Source organism: Lolium perenne, chromosome 2, assembly GCF_019359855.2.
Source record: "Lolium perenne isolate Kyuss_39 chromosome 2, Kyuss_2.0, whole genome shotgun sequence".
Taxonomy (NCBI): domain Eukaryota; kingdom Viridiplantae; phylum Streptophyta; class Magnoliopsida; order Poales; family Poaceae; genus Lolium; species Lolium perenne.
Genome location: NC_067245.2, coordinates 41596281 through 41610927, shown reverse-complemented (window position 1 = coordinate 41610927; position 14647 = coordinate 41596281). Strand labels below are relative to the sequence as shown.

General features: G+C 44.7%; 1 protein-coding gene across 1 annotated transcript in view; it reads left to right on the top strand.

Moving 5' to 3' along the window:
* Positions 1-14335, top strand: part of LOC139835461 (uncharacterized) — an 88037-nt gene extending 73702 nt beyond the window's left edge. Inside the window, exons 6-8 of the mRNA XM_071825314.1 lie at positions 34-196; positions 2682-2714; positions 14234-14335. Coding sequence (XP_071681415.1) covers positions 34-196; positions 2682-2714; positions 14234-14335 — 298 coding nt within the window. The remainder of the gene's footprint in view (positions 1-33; positions 197-2681; positions 2715-14233) is intronic.
* The last annotated feature ends 312 nt before the right edge of the window (positions 14336-14647 follow it).

Genomic DNA, 14647 nt, shown 5'->3' with positions numbered 1-14647 from the left:
TCTCATCTATGTTGATGGTATTATTGTCACCAGTTCTTCTGATCATGCAGTCTCTACACTTCTTAAGGATCTCAATGCTCACTTTGCTATTAAGGATTTGGGACCTCTTCACTTCTTTCTTGGTATTGAGGTCACGCGCACTCATGATGCTCTTTTACTCACTCAAGAGAAGTATGCACATGATCTGGTCGCCAAGGTTGGTATGGTTGGGTGTAAACCTGCCCCCACACCACTCTCTTCATCCGAGTCATTATCTCTGCATGAAGGTACTCCTCTTGGTCCTGATGACAGTTCTCAGTACCGAAGCATTGTTGGTGCTCTTTAGTATCTTACACTCACACGCCCAGATTTGGCTTTCTCTGTCAACAAAGTTTGTCAATACTTGCATGTTCCTACCACTGCTCACTGGACCGCAGTTAAGCGTATACTACGTTATGTTAAGGACACTGTCAGTCTTGGTATTACTTTTCGCCAGTCCTCCTCCACACTTCTCAGTGCATTTTCAGATGCTGACTGGGCTGGTTGTACTGATGATCGACGCTCTACATGAGGGTTTGCTATTTTTATTGGTCCAAATTTGGTCTCTTGGCATGCTCGCAAACAAGCCACTGTGTCCAGATCTAGTACCGAGGCAGAATATAAAGCTTTAGCTAATGCTACCACCGAGCTGATCTGGGTGGAGGCTCTTCTTCGTGAGCTTGGGGTTCGTCTCTATGAGAAGCCCTGCTTATGGTGTGACAACTTGGGTGCCACTTTTCTGTCTGCTAATCCAGTGTTCCATGCTCGCACTAAACACATTGAGATTGACTATCACTTTGTTCGTGAACGTGTTGCTAAAAATCGCCTTACTATCAAGTTTATTTCTACCAAGGACCAGGTTGCTGATGGGTTTACCAAAGCACTTCCAGAAAAAGGTTTGTAAGAATTCAAGCGTAATCTAAATCTCTCCCGAGCTTTAGATTAAGGGGGATGTTAGTGTATGTGCTTTACATACGTGTACGTGTACGGAGTAGTACTCCGACCATATACGTATCCTCTTTGTACTGCCACGTAGGGGGTTTTTCCCTACATATATAACATGCAACCGATGGCCCGAAAGGGTACGCATCGTTACACCAAAATTATCAAACCAAAGCAAATGCAGTAACAGACTGAACACTCTGGCGCCTATGTATACCCGTGCTCAGATCTTAGTACTCCATCGTCGTCCGTGTGACAATCTGCTTGGAGATGAAAGTATGTTTTCTGTAGATTGAGTGCTGAATTTCCCTTGGTTTTGCTTTTCTTGGGAGGAAACCCTTAATTACTTCATCCAGTCCTTGCGTACGTAGTTGCGTGCCCGCAGGCCACAGTTTTTTTTTTTTTTTTTTTTTGAGGTAACCCGCAGGCCACAGTTGATACCTCTTGCATCAATGCATGTTGGGAGCTCGGCGAGGCTTGCAGGCCTTCTGCCATGGAGCGGGTACCGGTGGAGACCTTCATTTTTTGCAAAAAGGCCTAAGGCCATATATTATATGAAAAAGGCCTACGAACATCCTTATCTATACCTAATATATATATATCTATACCTACTAACAAAGGAAGTAAGGTTTCTCCCCATTATTTTCGTCCGTTTTTGAATTGCCCATAATTTTCGGTCTAAATTACGGCAAATGCCACCGACAAGTGAATACAGCGCGTGGTTCGTTCCAATGATTCATCGCTGGTTGATTCGATTCCCTACTTGGTCGGTCTCCTTCGTGGCGTCGCGTGGCCCATCGGCCCAACAACAGTTGATATTGCCAGCCTACGGTTCAGCGCTGGAAGCTTAAAGCATTTACATGAGCCCACGTACTAATGCTCGCGCTCATATATACTCCGATCCAGGAGCTCGATCAGCAACCCCTCAAAAAAAAAGGAGCTCGATCAGCAGAAATCAATCAACTTTTGTTAGGGTTTCTTCATCTCGGTGGGCGCCGCTGGCGCATCTTGATCGCGCTCTGGCCTTCCCGCATCTGTTGATGCCTTCGTTGGAGATGACCATCACGAAGCGTCTCTTGCCGGCAGATTTGGCGTCGTAAGAGGCGGCATCGTCAACGCTGACAACGGCCCGATCCCACCCGTCCGGCTACCTCGCGCAGCGCATTGGTGCGGAGGTGCGTCGGCGTGTGCTCCAGTCCAGAACCCACAACGCCCCGGCAGCTGCGGGCTGCGGCCATCTACTCGGCCATCCACACAAAAGCATCTTTGCATCTCACGCCTGGTGCCACACGAGACAAGACGCCTGATGTTGCTACATCCGGCGCGACGCCGCTGCGACGGCAGCATGAGCGTCTCTAAAAGCATGTTCGTGACCTCCTGATGTTGCTACATCCGGCGCGATGCCACTGCGACGGCAGCATGAGCGTCTCTCACAGCATCGACATCCCATCCGGGCCTTCACGAGTGAATTCCTGTTTAGTGTCTTTTTAGTGCTGCAAGATGAAGTAGGCGCAGGTGAGGAACGAGAGTGTGGTGGCTTAATCCCCTTCTGCCTCTAAATCTAAACTGAATTGTTATTGTGATCTACTACCTCTGGACCAGCTACCCACTAACAACATGCATGAGCAGGTCTCCCTCCGCGTCGATTAAATCCGACCGGAGGGAGTACGTATGTAAAATCTGCTGCTTTGGTTGAATTGTGTGCCCTGCGTACTTTGTAGGTGGTTAATCTGAAGGCACTTGTTGAGGTGGAGGTGAGCTGGACCAGCGAATATTTAATTCAATTCTCTTCCATATGTTGCCTTGACTGATTTGATCTCTCAGATATGCTTATATGTTGCCTTGACTGATTTGATCTCTCAGATATGCTCTCACATTGTTCGCGAAACACACAACTTACCCATTGCCCATCCCTGCAGATGCCGGAGCACGGATTAATTTGATTTCTGTGTGTGGTTAGAGCATACAAAGTTTTGTTTTGCTCAGAACATGTACAACGCTTATCTGCAGATAGAATTTTCATGAATTATTCTACACAGAGAAATTGTCAACGAAGTGGGTACGCTCTGTTAGATCAATTATTTAAATGTAGTTTTTACCCTGCAAACCGTATCCTTGATGTTATTATGCACCGATTAAATTACAAAGTTTCTTCAGCTAGCTAATATGCTTGTGGTACAAGTTTATTTTATTTGATGACCGATTTTGTTTCAGCGAAGCAAAAGTGGGGTTTTGGAGGCAAAACAGGATATAGAAGTCAGTATGACAGTTGTGAGTGATTAGATCTGCCCCAGTTGTGAGTGATTAGATCTGTCGCGGGGACCCGGAGGCTAGGATATTTTTATCCTTTGAGATTATTAGTGTTATCCTTTTTTTCTTCCGATGCAACGCACGGGTATTTGTGCTAGTATCTTTACCTACTAATAAAGGAAGGAAGGTTTCTCCCACAAATTTTCGTCCGTTTTTGTATTGCCTCTAATTTTGAATGGAAATTACATCCATTGCCACCGGTTAATGAAAAAACGGTTCTTACTTTCAGCTTCGTTCGTCCATAGATCGAAACTATCGTCGCGTATGCCAGATACTGGGCCACGTACATGCGTTGCTGGGCTCTGCGTCAAATCGATCGTTGTGCGCTTCTGTTAATGGGCCATGGGCCATGTTTGTAATTTGCTCATATGGGCAGTGAAGCCAGGCACAAGGATCAGCATTGAAAGGCTACGCTAAACACGTGAGGGCATCACTACGAATAACGCCAATTCAATAGTCCCACCTCGCTGGAATATACCGAGTCTGGGCCGCTTTATATACCTCAGGTTCTTGGACATCGACAAGCTGCCTTGAAGTAGGAGCGAGAGATTTGACGCAGAGTAGTGCTCCAATTGACCCGTGAACATCTTAATGAGAGGAAGGAATAAACTTGCACATGTGCTGTGATTGCATGCCAATGGAAGAGAGCCATATATAGTGGAGCCCAGGGCGGCGAGCAAAGCAAAGCTGTACGGAATCATAGGACGGAGCCATATATAGTAGATAGCACGCCTCTTCCAACCGCCCACGTCTGCAGCTTGTCCATGGTGGTGACCGTCTCATGAGATGTGCGCGGTGGAGCGACGCGACTCGCAGCAGCGGCGGGACACACAACAACTTCCGGCGGTGCGAGTGCCAGCAACGGCCGGCGGTGTGAAGAGGGAGGGATTTTGGGACGGCGCGCTCGCAGAGGGTGGAGGTCGACGCCGGCAGTAGGGTGGCGCGCTCACGGAGGTGATGGCCGGAGGAGGAGCTATCAGCTATGGCGCGCTCGTGGGTGGACAAGGAGGAGGGACAGCGGCGGCATGTGGCCGTGGTGGTGTGAGGAGCACCGGAATAGACGAGAAAACTGGAGAAAGAAGAAGGCTGTGTGGAGGGAAGGAGATAAGGTGAGTCCACCGCTATAACCGCGCTGCCACGCGTCGCGCGTAGGAGACGGAGGAAACAAACGCGCCATCCCCCGGGGGAAAGGCAGCGTTTCCCATAATCTATACAAAGCCAGTACGATTGGAGCAATCACTAATGCTTGCAAACTAGATTTCAGATTTTGGTCCTTCTCAAACAAGCTTCTACGTAAAGTAAGCACATGCATATACACTACTGAGTTTTCTTAGATAAAACACTACTGCGCCGGCCCAATAATCTATACAAAGCCAGTACGATTGGAGATTTGGAGCAATTGCAGAAATTCTTAATTGTTCTATTACATCCATACATACATGCATTGAAATTGCACGGTCTGTCTTTCTATCCTGTAATTGCATTCTTTCTTTTATCTGCACACTAATGCTTGCAAACTAGATTTCAGATTTTGGTTCTTCTCAAACAAGCTTCTACGTAAAGTAAGCACATGCATATACACTTGAGTAAGTAATCCCTTCTCGTTCATTACAGCAGAAGTATGATTTTCAGCAATTAAATTCTCGATGACCTAAAAATATAAAAAAATATAAAATTTAAACTAAGACCCTGACAGTTTTTATGGATCGTAGGGAGTACTTTTTATCCGCTATACAGTAAGAATTATTATTTTGTATGTATTGTTGATTTATATCAATACGATAGTTACTATAATTTTTAAAGAAAACTATAGATTGATAACATATGGTCTGAGAATTAAGAAGTCCCTCAAAATCACCTAACAATTGACAAAACCATATTCTCAAATCTGAAATTTAGGTGACTTGAGATTTATGTGCTACACACCAGAAAATTAATAAAAACATATTCTAAAATGTTCTCTACGGTATTTTCATTCTCATAAAATAATATTCATTAAAAATCAATCCGCAGCAACGCGCGGGCATATTTCCTAGTAATATAATAAAAAAAATAAGGTTTCCGTGGTTTCAACCGTTTCGTCCGTCCTTCCGTCTATGTTTTTTTCGTCCGTCCTTCCGTCGTATGTCAAAACCGCATCGCCCCACGTATGGTCGTTTCCTCGTCGATCACGCCAACATGTTGGTTCGTGATCCATATGAACTGGAACTCGCTAGCGTTTCCAGCCCTTAAATATACATACGTACAGGTGAGGCCGGATTCAATCGATAGATTAATCATCGACTAAAGAGACGAAAGCCTAAGGCCACGGTACAATACGCGGCGACGAAGCAGAGGTAAAATAGCTACACCACACGCTGCACAAGGCTTTCAACAGCACAAGGCTTTCAACACGAACGGAGAGACGTTTAGCAGAAGCCTGCGGGCTGCGGCGGCGCTTGTCCGGAACCTTACCCATGCAGTTAGCGTAATCGATCCAGCCGTGTTAGCTTACACCAAACCACCATGGATGCAAAAACTCTGGTCTGATGATCGATCGATGAGCAACTTACGACGGGGCGGTGAACGGCGCATCGACCTCTCCATGGCGGACGATGGCGTCAACGTGTTTCCTCAGTTGCTGTTGTCCATATTTCCTCGGGCTTCCGCTTCCGTGGACGCGGGAGCGCGTCGAGAGAGCTGCAGACCACGTAGACGCACCGCTACTACGCTCTGGTCGATGTCTTATCCGCTCCTCAAAACTACACGACGAGACACACGCCGAGCCGCCGTGCGCCAATGGGAACGGGAAATTCATCCAATTCCACGGCCCACGGGAGCGGCCGCGGTGCCAAATGAGACTGCAATCTGGGCGACGGCTGACGGGGTGACGCTATGCACACGCTCAACTCTTGCACTGTCTCCAAGATGGCTACGGCGTGCGCCGAACGGCCGCCAAGGCACCAATGCCCATGAACTCACACGTCCGTGCGGGGCACCAGTCCAAACGTGCAGATATCGATGGAAATAAACTCTCACTGATCTTAGGTACCGCGATGCACCTTCTTTTTCTAATCAAATTCATAAGTAGCTACATACTACTTGTTGATTACCTTTAGTGATGTCCTAAAAAATATTTAATAAAAAGCAATCAGTAGCAATGCATCCGGCGGAGAGCTGGAACCACGGCATGGCGCAACGGTGGAGTTTCGGAGGCGGCGTCTACAGTCGAGCCTGGGCTCCGTTGGGCATGGAGCGTGGATGTCGATAACCAGCTGGGTCTACATCCGAGGGCAGACGGATGACAAAATGCGCGTGATGTGGGAATGAGGTGAGTCAGTGTTGCCATTGTTTGCTGGTACATTGTTACCGTCGAGTTTATATATAGCATATGCGAACCAAAGTAATTCACCAAAGCAGGCTTACGTGTTTACCTGAGTTCTCGATATTGGCCAAGAATCCATCAATAATTTAAGTGAATCCACTATTTACAAGAATCTAAGTATCACAAGGCCGAAAAAAGTGTGTCGTAAAGGCCGAAAATAGTTCTTGATAATAGTTTAGTTGTGAATTAGTAAGACCTATTATTTTGACCGAACTAGCATGACGCTAGGTCACCGCGCAGAAATATAAAGACCTTTTATATGTTTTATTTGTACATCTTATTAGTGTAGTTTTCTGCTATACGATGCACACTGTCTCGGCATATATCCCGTCGCAACGCACGGGCAAATTTACTAGTACAAGAAAAAGAAAGTTTTTCAAAAGTTTTGCGCCATTTTCCTTCTGGATCCCTACATAATTTGGCTGCTAGATATCTATGAGCCAAATTGCCTTATATGCATGTGGTTAGATTGCTTACTGTCATAGATATTTGGAGTTCCTAGTTAGATCAAAATACACGCGCAGTAAGGCGCATTTTTTTTAAATAATACACTTTTTTTTGTTTATTTTAGAAATAATACTCGGTTTTGAGATATTTCAGAAATAATACACCGTCGGGTTCGTTGAACCCGAAATTTAAAACTCGGGGTAGAGGAACCCGAAATTTCAAAATCGGGGTAGAGGAACCCGACTTATTCTTTTGGCGGGAGGGCGAAAAAGGAAAAAGAAAAGGAAAAGAAAGAATCGGGTTTTAGAAACCCGATATTAGTGAATCGGGTTAGGCGACCCCGAGATTCCCACATATTTCGGGTTACTCTACCCCGATTTTTGAAATTTCGGGTTCCTCTACCCTAATTCTGAAATTTCGGGTTCCTCTACCCCAATTCCTTCTTTTTCGCGCGGAAACAGGATTAGTCGGGTTCCTCTACCCCGATTTTTGAAATTTTGGGTTCCTCTACCCCGAGTTTCAAATTTCGGGTTTCCTGAACCCGACAGTGTATTATTTCTGAAATATCTCAAAACCGAGTATTATTTCTGAAATAAACAAAAAAATGTGTATTATTTAAAAAAAATTCGCCGCAGTAAGAGAGTCCAATACAGCGATGGATCAGGGTAACAAATTATTTATTCAGACTAAGGGTTTGGCACTTTGCATTGTCAAAAAGCAAAATTGAGATGTAGTTTGGCTAGTTAGTTTGTGCAATGACAAAATTAATCTCGTACTTTATCTACCTAATGAGTTACTCCCTCTGTTCCTTGATATAAGTCATATAGTTTCGGGCACAGAAATTAAAGAATGCACATCGAGGAAAAGGTGCACTAGGTTTGAGCCAGATTACCACTAAATAATTGACATAAGAAAATAGAGGTCTTCGCATCATATAAAAAAATGTAAACGAAATGGAGTTTCGTTGTTCGTCACATGAAACTCTGCACTTAGGGATCAGCCTCACAAATATGATCTTCGAGCTTTGAAACCGTCTTCTTTCTAGACTCAGCCGTAGGCTATATATTATATCCATGGCTTGTTGAGATCCCCTTCCTCCTTCATTTCTCACGGATAAAATCTTGAATTCCTTCTACTCATTATGCTCATACACCTATGAAAAAGAAACTCTTGCTTAGAAATGAATTTCACATTTATCTACGCAAGCCATGGCACCCGTGGAACTACCGGGTAATAGAGAAGAGTAAAAGCACTCAAGTCTATTGCTATACTTACGCTTATAAAGAAATAAATATTTTATTTATTGCATTAAGCCATATAGCTTTTGTCATGCAAATTAAATAACACACATTGAGGAAAAGTTACACCCGATTTGGGCCGGATTACCACTAGATAATTGACATGAGAGAAAAAAGAGGACTTCACATAAGATATAAAAAAGGAAAAAAATACCTAAAAAATGTCTAGGCAAGTGGTGAAACACAATACACCTTTTATTCTAAAAAATTTCTCAAAAAACTATATGGCTTATATCTAGAAACGGAGGGAGTAGTATTTTGTTTAAGAACCGCAACATGGATTTTGCATGGATAAGAAGCTACGTAGGACATGCCCTCAAGGATCCTAACCTCACGCACTAATATTTTGAGTTGCAACTATGCTACCAAGTACAAGTTCTAGAAAAAATCATGCTTTTGATGTGTTGAGACCCTAGCTTAATCGTGAAAAATGGGGATATTGGTCATGGACTAGTTGTTGGGATCTTCGATGACTGTTACCATCTAGTATGTGATTTTATATAAAAAAAAATCAGTTTAAACATGTACTTAGGGAAGACAACAGTGTAGCTCATGAGTTAGGAAAAATGGTTAGAGATTCTTCTTAGTCCAGTTGGATAGATGATCCCCCAACTTCTATCCCACCTCTTATATTAGGCAATGTAGCTTTGATGTTGAATAATAAAGAAACTGAAAATTTGTAGACAAGGCATTTCTGAACCCGAGCTCATATGCTCCTGATTGAATAAAAAAAATCAAAAAATAGCAAACTTCAAAAAAATGTGAAATTTTTGTACAATGAACATGAACAAGTATTCTAACTGTATAGCAAGTATACAAAAAATCTCCGAAAAAAAGGCATATGTAGTAGTTTGTGCAAAAAAGGCAAATTGGAGTGATGTTTCGAACATCTAGATTTGTTACTTATAGCACTCCGATTTGTCTTTTTTGTACTGATCACTACATATGTATTTTCCCAGGGATTTTTGGTATGTAGATAGATAATTTGTTCATATTCATTGTACAAAACTTTCAAATTTTTTAAATTTATTTTCTATTTTTAATTTTTTTATTCAATCCGAAGCATACGAGCTCAGGTTCAAAACTGGTTTTTCGAAAAATTGTTAAAAAAAAGCTAGAGAGCATCAAAGAAGAAGTAAATGGGCTGAACCCAGCATCGGGATGGGACCAGGGCTACTGGCCGTGCGGGCCTGGCCTGGCCACGACGAAGCCCCTAATATAACGGCCGGACGGCTGCAAGGAAACCAGGCCTTTTGCCCGCAGAAAAAACAAATCTAGATGTGTGATGTGTCACCTTTGAACCATCATGTTCATTCCCGCGTGGGAACTGATGGACGGCCAGAACAAACGAAACACGAATTAACAAACAAATCTAGATGTGTAGCGGGGTTCAGCTACACAAACTGTTTTGCGATTTGATTTTTCTTTTTTTGAACATCGAGATTTTACTACGTACTCAAGCACACTTTACGGAGAGTAGTGTGAATCCTGAACAGTGATCTATATCTGAACATGTCTTTCACACTAGATAGAGATAATATGTCTTTCCCTGGACAGTGATCTATATCTGAACATAAGCACCTAACTGATAAGGTTGTGGACTAAATTTTAGAGCATCTCCACTGGCACGTCTCATAGCAATCTCAATAGCGTTTAAGGTTTGGTGTTTTTTTAGGTCACACTGACGCATCAATAAGTAGTCGGCCATTTTTTTTAGCCTAATACAATCGTCGGCAACCCCGTGCAGGCCCCTTCGCGCGCGGTGCCGAATGGGAGCGCCGGCGCCTCACGCCATGTCGGATGGAAGCCCTCAGCCCTGCCGCAATCTCAAGCCCGAAAATATTACTTCTACTCCCAATTCCCTCCCCCTCCTGCCCGCTGATTCATTTCTCCCGACATCCTATCCACCTCCCTCCCGCCCTCCTTTCCAGTGAGTGCCGTCACCATCGTCGTTTCCGGCATGCCTCTTAAGAAGAAGGCGTCTGCGAAGGGGCACGTGAATCCATGCAAGGTTACGTAGAAGGAGAAGCCGGCGCATATGCCGAAGGAGGAGCGGGCTGCTGAGAGGCGCCACTCACACCCTTCCTTTGATCCATTTTAACATGAAGCTCAAGTTATTTTTTTTTGTAATCAGACGACGATGACGGGCGAGTTGATGGGTGGATGTTTGCTAACCTTTGAATTGCTACTTCCAAAATTTTATTCAAATTTCTATCCCTATTTGCTAGATTTAATTTTTTTTGTCAAAAAATCATATTGGAGGTGCCGGTTTGGGGTCGCCGGTGTGAGACAATCCTCCCCAAGTGAAGGGAGCAACTGCCGGCGCACCCCATAGGGCCCTGGAGATGCTCTTAGTTGCTAGCCTAGCCTAGCCTTATGATGGGCTTTTACATTTGAGCTCGTGAGCGTGAGAAATCTTGTCAGCTTGGAACGAGTTGCTTGCTTGAATGCTAGCTAGAAGAGGTCTGATTGCCCTGTGTTTCTGGAGCGTTGACAATGTTTGTCGCAATCGCAGCTGAAACCAGAATTAAACTGTTAATGTAGAAATGAGGCTCATGTAAGTTGAGAAATTGATAACATAAGACCAAAAGCTTCAGCATGCAAAGCTGAAGAAGCTATTGGCCGTCCTCCATCCGAATGAAGAATCTAATGCAGGAGCCAACAAGTTTTCTTGCTCTAATATCCATGCTACATGATAGAATGTGCAATTTCCTCCAAGATTTGAAGGAATCTATATCAAGGCTTCAGAAGTGTTAGGTTGCTTTGACCTGTCATGAACTTCAGTAACGTGATGGCCTTCAAGATTTGATACCTACAAAATAGCATTCCAAGCAGAAAAAACTTGTGTACACCTAGGATATTTTCTATTAAAGCGGCAGTTATTTCTTGCTTTCAACAAGCACTAAACAAAAGTGATAAGCTCACTAGATTAATCTGTGGATGATTCGGAGAGTAAAGCTTGAATCATGTCCGGAGCGTTATGATGTAAAGAAGCAATTGTTTCAGTACAAGGCTGCTTTAGAGAAAGAGCCCAAAAATAACATATGCATTGCACCTTCCAGTTTTCCACATCTAAAACATTCTAGCTCAATATGCTTTCAAAATTTACATGCACGTTTACCTGTGGGCAACGCCTTGAGGACGAGTCTCCAAGAAAATGTTTGGACCCGAGGCACCATGGTTTTGACCGGCCAAAGCGTGTGATTTCTCATTCGAAACGACCTGGCGGGGTCATGTCTGGGTCCGGTGGTGTGGATAGGATTGGGCTTCGAGCCAGGATGGCGGCCTGGCGTGAGCGGTGGAACTTGGCAACGCTGATGGCATCATGGACAGTCAGTCAGGCAACATTGTGTCCTCCCTCCCCCGCCCCTCCTCCATATTTTCTTCCCCATCGTCCATGTTCAAAGCCCCCACGGTAGGGAGTCCTCTGACTCTACCCACTTGAGGGGGGCTTGCGTGGAGTGAAGTTCGGCTCCGATGGTGCCGCTAGGATTACGCTTCAGGCTAGGTCAGCGGTCTGGCGTGGGCAATGGAACTTGGTGGAGCTAGCGGAGTTAGAGACAAGCATCCAACGATGCGGTTGTGGTGTAGGACAAAGGTTCCTGGTGGGCCTATAGGCCCGGATCTGGGCCCATTGTGATATATGTAGGTCGGACGATGCACGGGAGCTGGCTCTAGAACCTTCAACTTCGGACCGTTGGTTGTCCAACAATGACATGGCCGCGGGTTCTCGGCGGGGATGGCAAGGGACGGGATGCCATGGGTTTGTAGGTGCGTGGAGGTGGCGGGCGTGGCTCTGCAGTGCGGTGGCGGGGCTAGTCGGGCCTACTGCTACGTTCGGTCGGTGACCACCTCTAGCAGTGGAGGATGGGTCGCTCGGGAGCAACTAATTTAGGACAACAACTAAAAAACTAATTTAGGACAAAAACAAGTCGGCGGACCTTGCACGAAGCTGGGTGAATGGTGGTTGTCGTCGGCTGCTTTTAGGTTGCTCGAGAGCTTGACGACGTGCAAGATGATAACGAAATGGAGGCTCACCAGTCGAATCGATGCCGACGGTCGTTGCAGGGCCTAATCGAAGCAGCCATACTAGGGGTGGGGCCTACGCTAGTCGATTTAACGCCCAACGCACCTTCAACCAATTGCAAGGAGCTTCGGTGGCGACGGATCCCTGAGGGACGATGACGGCGGAGAACTGGATTTGCAGCGACGACGCTCCATGGCATGGGATCTAGAGTAAGGGAAATGGACGAGGTGCCTGTGGGAAACCACTGGCGAGCTACGAAGGTGAGATGGACCGCTGGGGAGGGGCAGGCGCCGGTGAGGAATGGCGTGGGTGCAAGGCGGCAGATCGCAGGAAGATTTCAACATGATAGTTTGGGACCCGCGCCCATGTTGGACTTTTGCAGCGCATGCCCTGTTGGACTTTGCAACGCGCCGGCTCGTGTGCCGTAAATTTGCAAAGCACCGAGTGGTTTTTTCCACCGCGCCCAACAAAATTCGGTGCCACGCGGTTCACAACGTTTGTTGGAGCGATCCCGCGTTTTTTTAAAACACTTATTCATCCCTCGTCATAGTTAGGGCATGTGCAATGGTTGATAAGATCCATCTTATCTTAACGTGCCACATAATCTAGATGTGACAATAAAACATGATATACAATGGGTAATTTTTAGTTTTAGCTCTACTAACTAGAACTTCCTAGATATATGGTGAAAGAGATTGAGCTAGAGATCATCTCTTAAAATTAAGAGAAGACACACCTTTTAAACCTTCTCTTTCCTCCACTAAACATTTATCTACGTATTATTGCTAAAATATCACCATTATACATGCTGTTAGAGTTGATCTAAGAAAGATATAGAGATGCGTTCTTCTGCGGCCCCACGACATCACAAGCCGCGCATCAACATCATGGTCCTGAAATAATGCCGGTTGGTGGCTCAACGCGCCAACAGAATGTTGGCGTCCCAATGCGACGCTGTCCTATTGCCTGCCCGGCATTGGCAACCAAGTCAAAAGCATCCACCGGCGGTACCTTGTCTCGCCACCAAAGTCCAAAACCACACTCGGACGTACAGAGAGGCGCCCCCACCATCCGATCTCGGACGATGCACGGCCCAGGCGCGCCCTTGTTGCACGGCCCTCTCACGTCAAATCGGCGTCCACCAATTGTTTGCCATACTGTTTGCTCTCGCCCTGCTCATCGAGTTTGGCAGTTTGCATTATTTTACTTGCGTGGTTGAGCTCGCGTTGGTACTTGGTAGTGTCGCAGTGGGGCTATTTCCGTTGTGGTTTGGGACACACAGTTCTGGTAACTCGTATCCTTGTTTCAATTGGTGGGACCGGTTTAGATCGCGTGTTGGTATTCTTGGCCGAGAGTGAGAGCGCGCGCATGTAGAAAAGATAGAGAGAATCCATACACGGCTACAGTCAAACATCTACTACTTCAAAATTTTAAAATATTCTGTCTTTTAAATTGTAAACCTCGGTTTAAATTGACATTTGGGTCGTCTCCTCCTCCAACTTAAATCCATATAGTTAAATACTTTCTCCGTTCTAAAAGTAAGCTCCTCAATTTTATCTAGATAATGAGTTATATAGATATATTCCAGTTATATATGGAAAGAATTGTTTGCAAATCGAAACATGGCCTACAGAACATATTCCAATCTCCAAATTTAGTTTTTCTCGTGTCCTTAGAATTATATTCTTTTCTTCATATGTGCACTATCTTTTTTAGCAATGCATGCAATGCCGTGATAGTTATGTAAAGGGATTTTTTGAAACCTGGTTACTCCTGAATCCTATTAAACTTAGTTCGGAACTAAGTGCTTGTTTGTTTGAGCTGCAGCTGAACGATAAGCAGCTGGAGCTGGTGAGATTTGAGAAGCGGCTGGAGCTGGACGACTGGTGGAACTCAAAAATGTTGTTTGGCAACCGGCTTTTCGGATAGCTTGTAGATATGTAGTTGGTACAAAAAGTCTGATATACCCTGTATGGTGATGATGATGTTTAGATCCTGATCCAACATGATTTTGCTGATTATGCATTGTATTAGCTCAAATAATATGGTTAACAACATTTTTTAAGGTAAAACAATATTTGTTTGTTTTTTGATAAATGTTTATAATTAATTGGACGTATGTACCGTGGTAATCAATAAATTGGATTTATGTAAAGTATCTATACAATAGACACAAAGTATGCAGTCCTAATTAATACAAAAATCATAGATCAAATCATACCCACAAACAAATATGTAGTC